This window comes from Mirounga leonina, unplaced genomic scaffold (assembly GCF_011800145.1).
Source record: "Mirounga leonina isolate KUSES-001 unplaced genomic scaffold, KU_Mleo_1.0 Mir_204, whole genome shotgun sequence".
Lineage (NCBI taxonomy): Eukaryota > Metazoa > Chordata > Mammalia > Carnivora > Phocidae > Mirounga > Mirounga leonina.
Window position 1 is genome coordinate 18,687,785 of NW_023270513.1, and position 14,942 is coordinate 18,702,726.

General features: G+C 34.6%; 1 protein-coding gene across 3 annotated transcripts in view; it reads left to right on the top strand.

The window, feature by feature from the left end:
- Window positions 1–14,942, top strand: part of PCDH11X (protocadherin 11 X-linked) — a 350,990-nt gene that overhangs the window by 57,984 nt on the left and 278,064 nt on the right. For all 3 annotated transcript variants that reach the window (XM_035028834.1, XM_035028835.1, XM_035028836.1), the window contains exon 2: window positions 7,599–8,182. In XM_035028834.1, coding sequence (XP_034884725.1) covers window positions 7,643–8,182 — 540 coding nt within the window. In that variant the 5' untranslated portion in view covers window positions 7,599–7,642. The remainder of the gene's footprint in view (window positions 1–7,598; window positions 8,183–14,942) is intronic.

Here is a 14,942-nt window from a genome sequence, read left to right on the forward strand (position 1 = left end):
TATTATTTCTCTTCTCCTGCTGGGTTTAGGCTTTATTTGCTGTTCTTGCTCCAGCTCCTTTAGGTGGAGGGTTAGATTGTGTACTTGAGACCTTTCTTGTTTCTTGAGAAAGGCTTGTATTGCTATATACTTTCCTCTTAGGACTGCCTTTGCTGCATCCCAAAGATTTTGAATAGTTGTGTTTTCATTTTCATTGGTTTCCATGTATTTTTTTTAATTCTTCTTTAATTTCCTGGTTGACCCATTCATTCTTCAGTAGGATGCTCTTTAGCCTCCATGTATTTGAGTTCTTTCCGACTTTCCTCTTGTGATTGAGTTCTAGTTTCAAAGCATTGTAGTCTGAAAATAGGCAGGGAATGATCCCAATCTTTTGGTACCAGTTGAGACCTGATTTATGACCTAGGATATGATCGATTCTGGAGAATGTTCCATGGGGACTAGAGAAGAATGTGTATTCCATTGCTTTGGGATGGAATGTTCTGAATATATCTGTGAAGTCCATTTGGTCCAGTGTGTCATTTAAAGTCTTTATTTCCTTGTTGGTCTTTTGCTTAGATGATATGTCCATTTCAGTGAGGTGGGTGTTAAAGTCCCCCACTATTATTGTATTGTTGTCAATGTGTTTCTTTGCTTTTGTTATTAATTGCCTTATATAATTGGCTGCTCCCATGTTAGGGGCATAGATATTTCCAATTGTTAGATCTTCTTGTTGGATAGACCCTTTAAGTAGGATATAGTGTCCTTCCTCATCTCTTATTACAGTCTTTGGTTTAAAATCTAATTTGTCTGATATAAGGATTGCCACCCCAGCTTTCTTTTGGTGTCCATTAGCATGGTAAATGGTTTTCCACCCCCTCACTTTCAATGTGGGGGTGTCTTTGGTTCTAAAATGAGTCTCTTGCAGACAGCATATCGATGGGTCTTGTTTTTTAATCCAGTCTGTTAGCCTGTGTCTTTTGATTGGGGCATTTAGCCCATTTACATTCAGGGTAACTATTGAAAGATAGGAATTTAGTGCCATTGTATTGCCTGTAAGGTGACTGTTATCGTATATTTTCTGTGTTCCTTTCTGGTCTATGTTGCTTTTAGGCTCTCTCTTTCCTTAGAGGACCCCTTTCAAGATTTCGTGTAGGGCTGGTTTTGTGTTTGCAAATTCCTTTAGTTTTTGTTTGTCCTGGAAGCTTTTTATCTCTCCTTCAATTTTCAATGACAGCCTAGCTGGATAGAGTATTCTTGGCTGCATATTTTTCTCATTTAGTGCTCTGAATATATCCTGCCAGTCCTCTCTGTCCTGCCAGGTCTCTGTGGATAGGTCTGTTGCCAATCTAATGTTTCTACCATGTAGGTTACATATGTCTTCTCCCGAGCTGCTTTCAGGATTTTCTCTTTGTCTATGAGACTCGTAAGTTTTACTATTAGATGTCGGGGTGTTGACCTGTATTTATTGATTTTGAGAGGGGTTCTCTGTGCTTCCTGGATTTTGATGCCTGTTTCCTTCCCCAAATTAGGGAAGTTCCCTGCTATAATTTGCTCCATTATACCTTCTGCCCCTCTCTCTCTTCTTCTTCTGGGATCCCAATTATTCTAATGTTGTTTCATCTTATGGTATTGCTTATCTCTCGAATTCTGCCCTCGTGATCCAATAGTTGTTTATCTCTCTTTTTCTCAGCTTCTTTATTTTCCATCATTTGGTCTTCTATATTACTGATTCTCTCTTCTGCCTCATTTATCCTAGCAGTTAGCGCCCCCATTTTTTATTGCACCTCATTAATAGCCTTTGTGATTTCGACTTGGTTAGATTTTAGTTCTTTTATTTCTCCAGAAAGGGTTTCTCTAATACCTTCCATATTTTTTTCAAGCCCAGCTAGTATGTTTAAAGTGATGCTTCTGAACTCTAGATCTGACATCATACTAATGTCCGTATTGAGTAGGTCCCTGGCAGTCGGTACTACCTCTTGTTCTTTTTGTTGAGGTGATTTTTTCCATCTTGTCATTTTGTGCAGAGGAGAATAGATTAATGAGAGAACAAAATGCTAGCAGAGTAACAACGTCCCCAGAACATATACTCTAAACAAATCAGAAAAGACCTGAAGCAGTGGAAAAAGAAATGGAAAGAGAGAAAAAAGAAAAAGAAAAAAAAAGAAAAAGAAAAAGATAAAGATAAAAACAAACAAAAATAAACAAAACAAAACAACAACAACAACAACAAAAACCAGAATGTGATCAAATATGATCAGGCTGGTATATAGATCAGTGCCACACACTAGATTTGGGGTGTATTTTGGTCTTTTAGAAGAAAGTGCCTCCCAAAATTTTAAAGAAAGAAAAACTTATATATGTATAAAAAAAAAGGGTTGATATGATGAAGGAATGGAATATGACTGTAAAGATGGAAATTATTAAAAATATTTATAAAAGGAATTGATAAGAAGTTGTTTGAAAAAAGAAAGAAGAGGATTTAAAAAAAGAAAAAAGAAAAAGAAAGGGAGAGAATGTGATCAGGCAGGGGAGTAGAAAAAAACATATACTAGAGATTTATGGTATATTTTAATCTGTTAGAAGAAATTTTCTCAAAATTTTAAAGAGAGAACAACTTATATATATATGCCAAAAATATGGGTAACTACTATGAAGGGATAGAATATGACTCTAAAAATGAAAAATAAAAATGTTTTTTAAAAAAAGGGATTGATAAGATGTTGGTTGAAAAAGGGAAAAAGAAAAATTCAAAAAAAAAAAAAGAAAAGAAAAAAAGACAGTTAAAAAAATTAACTTTGAAAGACTAAAGAATCATGGTAAAAAAGCCATGAATTCTATGTGCAGTATTCCCCTAGCGCTGGAGTTCTGCCATTCTCATTGATTGGCAAACTTGGTCTTGGCTGGCTGTTCTCGCTGATCTTCTGGGGAGGGGCCTGTTGCCGTGGTTTCCAAATGTCTTTGCCAGAGGCGGAATTGCCCCGCCCTGCCCCCTCCCGGCTACGTAATCTGCTCGGGTTTGCTCTCCGGAGCTTTTGTTCCCTGCGAGCTTTCTGTACAGCTTTGGAGGCGGAGAGTGAAAATGGTGGCCTCCCAATCTCTGCCCCAGAGGAGCCGAGAACTCGGGGCCCCGCTCTTCAGTGAGCCCCCAGAGAAAAGCCGTCAGTCACTCCCGTCTCCCTGGTCTCCCACCGCACTCTGTGCTCACCCTGCCTGTGACCGCGCGTTTCTCTCTTGCACCCGACCCTGGGTGGAGTCTCCAAACCCAGCAGATCCCTGCGGTGCACTCCCGCGTGGCTCCTCCCGGGGGAGGAAGGTGAGTCTCCCCGGATCTGCCGCTTGTTGGGTCCCTGCTGGAGGAGCAGTGGCCCGACTGTGCCCCAGATCAAGGTTTATGGCAACCCCGAGCTGAGAGCCCGCGCCTGGGCTCCGCCTCTGCAGCCAGCTTCCCTGCTCCGTTACCTGGGAGCTCTGCCAGACTCAGGCACCCCCGGTCTTTCTGTGACCCTGAGGGTCCTGAGACCACACTGTCCTGGAGGGATCCACCCCCCGCTTAGCCACCAGAGTGACGTTCCTCAGCAGAGCAGACTTTTAAAAGTTCCGATTTTATGCTCCGCGGCTCTATCACTTGCCAGAAGCGGCGGACGGAGGCCCCTCCCCCACCGTCTATCCTCCAGAATATCGCCTCGGATTCACTTCTCCGCACGTCCTACCTTCCAGAAAGTGGTCGCTTTTCTGTTCAGAGAGTTGTTGCTATTCTTTTCTTCGATCTCCTGTTGAGTTTGTAGGTGTTCAGAATGGTTTGATCCCTATCCAGCTGAATTCCTGAGAGGAGATGAAATCCAGGTCTCCTACTCCTCCGCCATCTTGCTCCGCCCCAGCAGTGATTTTTTATATCCATGTTTGGTAACTAAATTTCTGTATTGGTCAGTCAAGGAAGAAAACTCAGCATTTTAAAGGAAAACCTTTCTAATTTTAAAGATTATAATACATTTTTTCAAAATTTATTTATTTGACAGAGATAGCAGAAGTAGGCAGAGCGGCAGGCAGAGGGAGAGGGAGAAGCAGGCTCTCTGCTGAGCAGGGAGCCTGATGCGGGGCTCAATCCCAGGAGCCTGGGGTCATGACCTGAGCCGAAGGCAGCCGCTTAACCGACTGAGCCACCCAGGTGCCCCTACAATACATTTTCAAGTGGTAAATGTAAGGGGTTGGAATCAAAATCTGGAGGTTGAGCTTATTTAATCATGCATGTTTACATCTTGTTAGAGGGAAAGTTGAGTTTGAGCTTATTTAATCATGCATGTTTACATCTTGTTAGAGGGAAAGTTGAGTTTGTCATGCATTGATTGAACCCTGAATTAAAGACATTCTGGAATATTTATATTATGAAATATAAACTCTATGAGGACAGAGATTTTTGTCTGATTTGTTCTCTGATTTATTCTCAGTGCCTAGAACAATGTCTGGCATATTAAAAAGAAGCTTAAAAAATGTTTGTTGACTAAGTGACTAAACCTTTATGAAACTAATTACTAACTAGATGTTAAATATTCCTTCTAGGTTTGCAATATGGATATTTCCTTAAATTTTAGAAATGTCATTGTCCTTTTTTTCTAATACTTTCCAGTTTTTAAAACCTCTGAAGGAATTTCAAATGATAAAACACATTTAAAAATGTTTTATTTGATGATGTTATTAAAGAAAGAGAGGAACAGATGTAGAATGGGTTGGCAGAGGGGGACTGCTTGGAATTAGGTCACTTTCTTAACTCTTCTTCTTGTATAGAGATATTGCAACATGCATGCAGTGTTTGAAAAATGGTCTGTAGCATTCTTCTGCCAGTTGTAATAATGTGTATATGCTTAAGGGTAAGATGAGAGTAGTAGTTTTAAGTCCAATTGTCACTATCCCATTTTTATTTTTGCTTATGTTTGTATAGTACTTACAAAACCACACACACTGAATTATTTTAGATGCCCTAGATTTATATTATATAGGACACAATTATATTTGTGGATATTAACACAATAAGTATAAATGGGTATTTTTATATAGGGCCAATAATTCTAAAGAGAATTAATCTTGTGAAAAGTTTTATATTATGTAATCCCAATGTTCATCATTGAGCAAATGGGCTAAAAATACCACAGGCAATAATCATTTTGTGTTGTTTGTTAAGATAGAGAATTTCTTCAGTATTAGAATTACTCAGTATTAGAATTACTATTAAAATGTTTTATAAATGGCATGAACTGCTCAACACAGGAAAGTAGGTGGACTCATATATATATATTTCTTACTTGGGTGATAATAATTCCTTAAAGTGAGGTGTTTCAAGTTTATCTGGTTCATTTCTTGGTTCTATTAATGACCTAAACTATTTCAATCATTGTAACAAATACATTTATTCTATAATTGATTGCAAATAAGAAGGTTTCTTTTTTCTCACTTTTGTGTCTTCTGACCTGTCCATAAGCATATTTTTTAAAAAATGCAGATGCACAGCTATACAGTGGAAAAATTATTTAATGTAATACATTGTCTGCCATATTCAGACCATAATATTTATAGCAAGTTATTTACACCATTTCATGAGTCTTCCTGTTTTTAGAGCTATTACTAGAATTTTGTTAATGCTGTCAATTACCAATAAATATTGAAAACTTCCTTAATTATATACTTATGTGCATTAATAATTTTTTGTAATGAAAAATTTTTTTTTCTGTAATGGATTTTTAAATTATCATCTGTTGGCTGAGCCTTTAAAAGTTTTGATGCATTCATAGTTGCATCAATTCCTTTTTTTAATTTAAATTCAGGTTACTTAACATATAGTATAGTATTGGTTTCAGGAATAGAATTTAGTGATTCATCACTTACATATATCACCCAGTGCTCATCACAAAAAGTACCCTCCTTAATGCCCATCACCCATTTAGTCCATCCTCCCACCCACCTCCCCTCCAAAAACCCTCAGTTTTTTCTCTATAGTTAAGAGTCTTTTATGGTTTGCCTCCCTTTCTGTTTTTATCTTATTTTATTTTTCCTTTCCTTCCCCTAGGTTCATCTGTTTTGTTTCTTAAGTTCCATGTATGAGTGAAATCCTATGGTATATGTCTTTCTCTGGCTGACTTATTTCGCTTAGAATAGTACACTCTCATTCCATCTATGTCATTGCAAATGCAAGATTTCATTTTTTTGATGGCTGAGTAATATTCAATTGTATATATATACCACCTCTTCTTTATCCATTCATCAGTCAGTGGACATTTGGGCTCTTTCCATAATTTGGTTATTGTTGATGATACTGTTGTAAACATTGGGGTGCATGTGCCCCTTCAAATCACTATTTTGTATCCGTTAGATAAATACCTAATAGTGCATTGCTGGGTCATAAGGTCATTCTATTTTTAACATTTTGAGGAACCTCCATACTGTTCTCCAGAGTGGCTGTACCAGTTTGTATAAGTTTGTATAAGAATACCAACAGTGCAAAAGTGTTTCCTTTTCTCTGCACCCTTGTGAACATCTATTGTCTCATGAGTTTCATGAGTTGTTAATTTTAGCCATTCTGACTGGTGTGAGGTAGTATCTCATTGTGGTTTTGATTTGTATTTCCTTGATGATGAATGATGTTGAGCACCTTTTCATGTGTCTGTTAGCCATCTGGATATCGTCTTTGGAAAAATGTTTATTCATGTCTTCTGCCCATTTCTTAACTGAATTATTTGTTTTTTGGGTGTCAGTTTGTAGATATAAAAACCCATTTTAATATGATCTACTTTCAGTGTATAGACACAAATTCTCAAAGTCGGAATGTCTTCTAGTCTAGCTCTCCCACTTACTGTTTTAGATCTTATCTACCTAATCATAGATATGTAGATCTAAACTGGTTATCTAGCTTCTTACTATCTCCTGAAAACTGTTTTTGTTTTTCCCAGAACGCTTTAATAGGCAGTTTTTTTATGTTGATCTGAAAGTTGCCTCCCTGTAATTTTTATCTATCCTTCTTCCCCTCATCCAAAGAAAGAAAACTTTAATCTTTTCACATGATAGTCCTTCTCATGTTTAGGCATGTGTCACATCAACCCCTTCCTTTCTCAAAGGACTTCTCTTCTTTAATCCAAACTTTCTGAATTCCTCATATGTCATGATTCTTTGTCTCTTTTGAGGTACAGAACTGAACACAAGGACTTTTGTATAAAATATTCATTACCAGTAGAAGAGTTACATTTGAAAGCCATATTATAATAAAGAATAATGATTATACTTTTTGATTGGTCACAAATATACGTTACTTTACTTAAGTATTGAATTGTTTTTAATTATTTTTATTAACTTTATCTTTCTTGGTATATCTTTTATATATTTTATCAATGATGACCACTTTTACAAATACTGAGTCTTTTAATTACTGTAGGTATGTTGTATAATTTACCTTTTATCTTTATGAAAAATGCATAACATTATTTAAGAGTCAATTGTGCTAATATTTTAATTTAAGGATTTTAAAACTGAACATTTAGTTAACATACATTTAATGGTTGGTTGGCTTTAATAATTTCTTCTTCCTCTTCCTCTTCTCTTTTTTTTTTTTTTTTTCCCCCATTTCTTTTTGACAGTTTTCTGTGGGTTGATACAGAGAATCATCACAATTGTGCCTGGTATGGACTTGTTGTCTGGGACGTATATATTTGCGGTCCTTTTAGCATGTGTCGTATTTCAGTCTGGCGCCCAGGAGAAAAACTACACCGTCCGAGAAGAAATGCCAGAAAACGTTCTGATAGGCGACTTGCTGAAAGACCTCAACTTGTCACTGATTCCAGACAAGTCCTTAACATCTCCTATGCAGTTTAAGCTAGTGTACAAGACTGGTGATGTGCCACTGATTCGAATTGAAGAAGGTACTGGTGAGATCTTCACTGCTGGAACTCGCATTGATCGTGAGAAATTGTGTGCTGGTATCCTGGTGGAAACCCGTTGCTTTTATGAAGTGGAGGTTGCTGTTTTGCCAGATGAAATATTTAGACTGGTTAAGATACGTTTTCTGATAGAAGACGTAAATGATAATGCGCCATTATTCCCAGCAACAGTTATCAACATATCAATTCCGGAGAATTCGGCTATAAACTCTCGATATGCTCTCCCAGCAGCCATTGATCCTGACATAGGAATAAACGGAGTTCAAAACTACCAGTTAATTAAGGTACCTTTTAAAAACACTTTGTTCAAGATAATTCATTTTTAAAAGGCAAAATAAATAAGTAAATAAATAAAAGGATCTTTGTGTACTTCGAATTTTGAGTAAGCCATCACCCCAATTTTCTTTTTCAAGTTTAAGCATAGTGGGGGAAACTCATCAATGCAATTCTTGTGATTGCATAAAGTTTATGAATTTTTATCTTATGTATATTTATTTTCAAGCAGTTGCTTATGTTTCCCTTAACAATATATTATAGGGGTCAGATGAGCTCAGCCCTGCTACTTACAATGAATAACTTACCCAATACCTTACTTTTAATTTGTCTATTCATAACTCTGACACAAAGTGGACCTAAATAAGCAAATGTAGACATTAAGAATGAATACACAAATCTATCAGTTTTACTCAGTGATCATTTTAGATAGGAAATTTTCTCTTGCCATTTGAAAAAATGCCAAAGAAATGTATTTGAGTGGTGAATAGAACATTTTTATTACTAATGTTTCTACACATATATAGAATAATAAATGTTTTTCATGGTGATTTCAAGTCAAGACAAGATTTTTAAGCATCTCTTGAGTCATCAGAATGAGATTTAATTTTAACCAATGTGATGCTAATGTTAAATTTTGTTCTAATTCTTTGAAAACATAGAATATTCATTTGCTATAAAGGGTATGTAAGATTTTTAGCCAAAAAGTTTCAGTTTATCTGAAGAACCTATTTTGGTCTGACTTGGGTCTTGGGATAGGGAAGGCAGAAAGAAGAATAGGTGGAATAATTGTATTTGAAATATGTGCAGAGGGATCTTATTTATCAAGTGAATGGGTGATTCCTTTTAATTACCTATATAGTACATAGGATAGTAGGAAACTCAGATTTGGATATTGAAATAGTTCAATGCACTTGAATGATCCTGGAAAATGTGTGAAAGAACAAATGTTCAGACTTAATATAGATTGGTTAAGGAATTTTTAAAGTTTCATAAACATTTTCTGACTATTCACTGTCAGATTATTATGATGAACATAATGGCCAATGTTACAAAAATACTCTAAGAACACAGAAATATTTTATGTATATCATCTGAAGATTTTGGCCTAGAAGATGTATAATATTGGAAAACTGCTCAGCTGATGATATGTTGTAAAGACATATTTGTTTATAAATACATTCAGGAAAAGAAGGTTATAGATTTCTTGAGCTAATTCAAGTGAAATGCATACTAGTGTGTGAGTATAAGGAGTAAAAACAGAAAGAAGGGATAGAAGATTTATAAATGAGCATTTTTTAGGTAAGACCCCTGCAAAGGTATCTCCTTATCTTATGAAATGGGAAAATATGCAGGAGTCGGAACGATATGGATCACAATTTTGTGCTTAATGCTGACTAGATATGTCACCTTAATTAATTTTTCTGACCTTTAGTTTCTTCAGTCATAATATGAGGATGTTGATGTACATACCACAAAGGCAGAATTGGGAGAATAAACACCCAGTAGAAAGTAGATAGACCTGCCGATGATTTTTGGAGATGCTTTAAATCATTTGACTGTTTATAGATATGTGATATTTATCACTTTAAATTGTAAGTTGTATAGCAGAGTAGATACTATCTCTAAAACAACACTATCCAATGTAACTTTCTGCAATGATAAAAGTTCTATAATCTGTGATAACCAATATGGTAGCTATTGGCTATATGTGGCCATTAAGTACTTAAGATGGGGTTAGTGTTACCAAGTCACTGAATTTTTAATTTAATTTAATCTTAACTTTAATAGCCACAAGTGGTTAGTGGCTATCATATTAGATAGCAGAATAAAAACACAGAATAAGTTTATTTGGAAAATAAAAAAATAACATATAAAATCAGAATGGGACCTTACCAAATTCAAATCAGGTATTAGTGATACAGTCTCTCCACCAACCATCAAGACAAATGTATTGCTTTGAAATGCAGTGTTTTATTATTTCAAAGAAATTATTTCTAAGAATAATTTTGTCATATCTCCCTCAGGATAATAACAAATTTATAATACATTTCTGATTTGTCTTGAAAGTTGCTTAAGAAATTTACATAAAACAAATAAACCTATTGGCATAATTTTAGCTTTGTTAAAATCTGTTTTCATTTGAATTTCTTTGAGATATTATCAGCAAATAATAAAAAGACAGGCTCACTAGAGGTTATTAGATGAGTCTTAGAAATAAACTTGCTCTAAAATTTCATTCTGTTTTAGAATGTGTGATAAGGCAAAAATGAACTACATGATCTACTTAAAAGTATTGAGGCATTTGGATGGCTCCATGGACAAATAACTGTCTTGACTGCTTATTAAAAATAATGAATATGACAAAGATTAATGAGGAAGGAACGTAAAACATAGCCCCAGGCATGCAGAGGGCTATGACATGGATGACATTAACTGAGTACACTTTGACTTCAAAAAGGTCTTGTCATGAAAGTGCTATGTATGCTGAAGGGATAGGAAGATTAAATAAAAAGAAAGAAAATAAACATGTTATGATTTATCCATAAACTTTAATAAGTGTTACAAGTAGGCCAACCATAATAATAACTTCTGTCCTACAGAATAAGGTGAAAATTTAATTAATATTAATTTGTTTTATTTTTGTTGAATAGACAAGACAGTAAAATCAGTTTATCCTAACTAGGGATATATAAAATGTATATGTAAAGTTCAGATAGCAAAGGGAGAGAAGGGAGAGATATAGGGAAAATTTTTAGGGAAAAATAGGTCAATTTACACATGAAGGGGTCTTGTTACTGACAATTCTATATTAATTAACTGAAAACAAAGGCAGTGGTGGAAAAGATTTATTGAATGTATCAAAAATGTATATAAGTAACATGAAACTTAGAATATTTATCTTAAAAATTAATATATAAATATTTTAACTTAAATTTTATTTTTTGTGATATTATCTATGCTTTGGCATAAACAAGGAAAGCATTATTATTCTACATTTTGAATACTTTGAAAATGCATTTCAGAGTAATAATTTATTTTGCTTATGTTCGTATGACTAGTAAATGATAAAGTTGGGGACCAGAATAAGGTCTTCTGACTCTTAGATTTAATTGACAGACAAGTAGATAGGTAAACTTGAGGCTGGGGATCACAACAAGTTCATGATATAAGAGGAAGGAAGAAGAAAAAAAGAGACAAAGAAGAAAAAGGAGAAAGTGAGAAATGGAAGAATGAAGTGATCACCAAATGATTCTGCTTAGTACAAAGAAAATTATGTTAAAACTTATCTATGTGACATTGACAAGGTTAATTTTCAACTTTTTAAGAGATTAGGATACTTTTTTTTGAGAGAGAGACAGAGACAGAGTGCCAGTATACCCGTGGGTGGGAGGAGGGGGAGGAGCAGGAGAGGGAGAGAGAATCTTAAGCAGGCTCCATGCTGGGCATGGAGTCCACATGGGGCTCCATCTCATGACTCTGGGATCATGACCTGAGCCCAGCTGAAGAGTTAAATGCTTAACCAACTGAGCCACCCAGGTGTCCCAAGATTAGGATACTTTCTAAGGAAAAAAAAGATTCATTGAAAGTTTCTAATGTTGGTTGCCACTTAAAAAAATACCTAGAAGCAAAAATCTTCACTTTTCCCTATGTTTCAAGTAAAGTCCTGCTATGATGCAAATTCCTCATGATATTTTGATATAATTTCCCATAATTTGAACTACCTGTGCTAAATATTTATAACTACATATATCTATCTATACATATATATGTGTATATAAATAATATATATACACATATACATACATATGTTATATATTTTATATATTATAAATATACATTATTTATAAATATTATAAATATATTGTTTTATTAAATGTTATTAAATAATATATTTTAAAAATATTTTATTATATATTATATATGGTATATACAGATATATAAATATCTGCATCTAATTGTGCAATTAGCAATTGAGCCCTTGCAGTATTTGAAGCTGTTGGTCAAGAGTAGGACATTACAGCATCTCTTTTTCACCTTGTTATTGTGATGGCCTGTTATTTATAAAGCTTTTTTTCACATTCTAAGTGTTGTTGACAGGGAAGACAATATTTTCACAAATAGAAATGAACTTCAATTACCCAATCTGATTCAAGATATGGATATAAACCACAAAGACCTACTTCTTCCTATGGCTGGAACTGAGGGTATATTAGTTTGTGTAGTAATATTTGATGTCTTCATTTTCTGCTTCAGATTTCCATCTTCCTCACATATATCAATAATATTTCTATACTAGTCCAGTGGCATGTGTTGATTGGTTCCCTTGAAGCAGGCATGACAATGTTTCAAAGGTTGACAGTTTATGCTGACAGAGCATGAAGATCAAGTTTTTCTCAGATTAGTGATCCTACTTGAAACCCTCACCCATTTTGCCCATTCCATAAAGCATCTTTATCTTTTTAACCAACCATAAAATAAATTTTAATCTTGGGCAGGTCTTTTCACATAATCAAGATTTGGGCACTTATTTCTATTTTATTTAAAACCAGATATAAATATTTGGTCTTTACGTTTAATGCTAAATGAGAACTAAATATCTTTCCTCTTGATCAAGGGTTTGGACTTATGAAACTAAGGTTAGAGTGAGATTTGTTTTGAAGTCTGGGATTAGAAAATCCAAATTGTGAAAATCTCATCTACAATTAGATTTAGTAATCTTGAATTAAATTGCCAAGAATGAGGCATCCAATAATATATCCTGGGGACAAAAAGCAAACAAACTTTATTATTCTGAAGGAACTATTATTTCTTTATCTTATGTAACCATAGCTCAAAGTGGTGTGAAGTTATCAGGAGCAATGAATAAAGATTCACTAATGTTATTGCAGGCAGAACATGTAGACTATAACAATATGTTTGTCTTAGAAAGCATAGTTACTTCTAAGAGGATGAAAGGAGTTTGAATATAGTGATTTCCTCATTTTTCAACTATAAGATGAAATTTTAACTAGTTTATCCTTTCAAATCTAAAATAACTCAATTCTTTATTCTCTGATTTATATGATGTGCAGATTAACATTTTTGGTCTGTGCTAAAAAGCAAAAGAGATGACAAATCAAATGCTAATGACTATTAGGTTCCTAAACACTGAAGGTTATTATCAAAATGTATCTTCAGTGGGAAAAATGAAAACATAAAACTCATTTTCTTCATAAATGGATCTTTTTTAATGCTCTCAATTCTTATTAAAATGAGAATTTTGCACTAATAGGATTAAGTGACATTTATTATGATGAGATCGGGTGCGCTCAGGGTGGGATGGCCGTAGACTAAGTGACATTTATTAAAATATTTTTAAAAATTTTAAAATTTCATTTTGATTCCAATATAGTTAATATACAGTATTATATTAGTTTTAGGTGTACAATATAGTGATTCAACAATTCCATACATCATTTAGTGCTCATCTTGGTAAGTGTACTCATTAATCCCCACCACCTATTTTACCCATACTTCCACCCACATCCCCTCTGGTAATCATGAGTTTGTTCTCTATAGTTAAGAGTCTGTTTCTTGGTTTCTCTCTCTCTTTCTCGTTCTATTTCCCTTGCTTGTTTGTTTTGCTTCTTAAATTACACACATGACTGAAATCATAAGGTATTTGTCTTTCTCTGACATATTTCACTTAGCATTATACTCTCTGACTCCATCCATGTTGCAAATGGCACAATTTCATCTTTTTATGGCTGAATAGTATTCCATTCTATATATATACCACTTCTTCTTTATCCATTCATCTCTCCAGGGACACTTGGGCTGCTTCCATAATTTGGCTATTGTAAGTAATGCTGCTATAAGCATTGGGTTCATGTATGACTTTGAATTAGTGGTTTTGGGTTTTTTTTGTTTGTTTGTATTTTGGAGGTAAATACCCAGTACCTCCATCCTGTTCTCCACAGTTGCTCCACCAGCTTGCATTCCCACCAACAGTTCAAAGAAATTCCTTTTTATCTACATCCTTGCCAAGACTTGTTGTTTCTTGTGCCTTTCATTTTAGCCATACTGTAAGTGTGAAGTGATATCTCATTGTAGTTTTGATTTACATTTCCCTGATGATGAGTGACTGTTGAGCATCTTTTCATGTGTCTGTTGGCCATCTGTGTGCCTTCTTTGGAGAAATGTCTGTTCATGTCTTCTGCTCATTTTTAGTTGGATTATTGGTTTTTTGATGTTGAGTTTTATAAGTTCTTTGTATATTTTGGATACTAATACTTTATTGGATATATCATTTACAAAGTATCTTCTCCTATTCAGTAGATGGCCTTTTAGTTTTGTTGATTGTTTCCTCTGCTGTGAGGAAGATTTTTATTTTGATATAGTCCCAATAGTTAATTTTTTGTGTTTCTTTCCCCTTGCCTCAGGAGGTATAGCTAGAAAAATGTTGCTACAGCTGGTGTCAGAGACAATATTGCCTATGCTTTCTTTAAGGATTTTTATGGTTTCAGTGCTCACATTTAGGTCTTTAATCCATTTTGAATTTATTTTTGTGTATGGTGTAAGAAAATGGTCCAGTTTCATTCTTTTGCATGTAGCTGACCAGTTTTCCTAACACCATTTGTTGAAGAGACTTTTTCCCTTTGGGTATTATTTCCTGCTTTGTCAATGATGAATTGAACATATAATTGTGGGTCTAATTCTGGGTTTTCTATTCTGGTCTTTTGATCAGTGTCTATTTTTGTGCAAGTATGACACAGTTTTGATTACTAC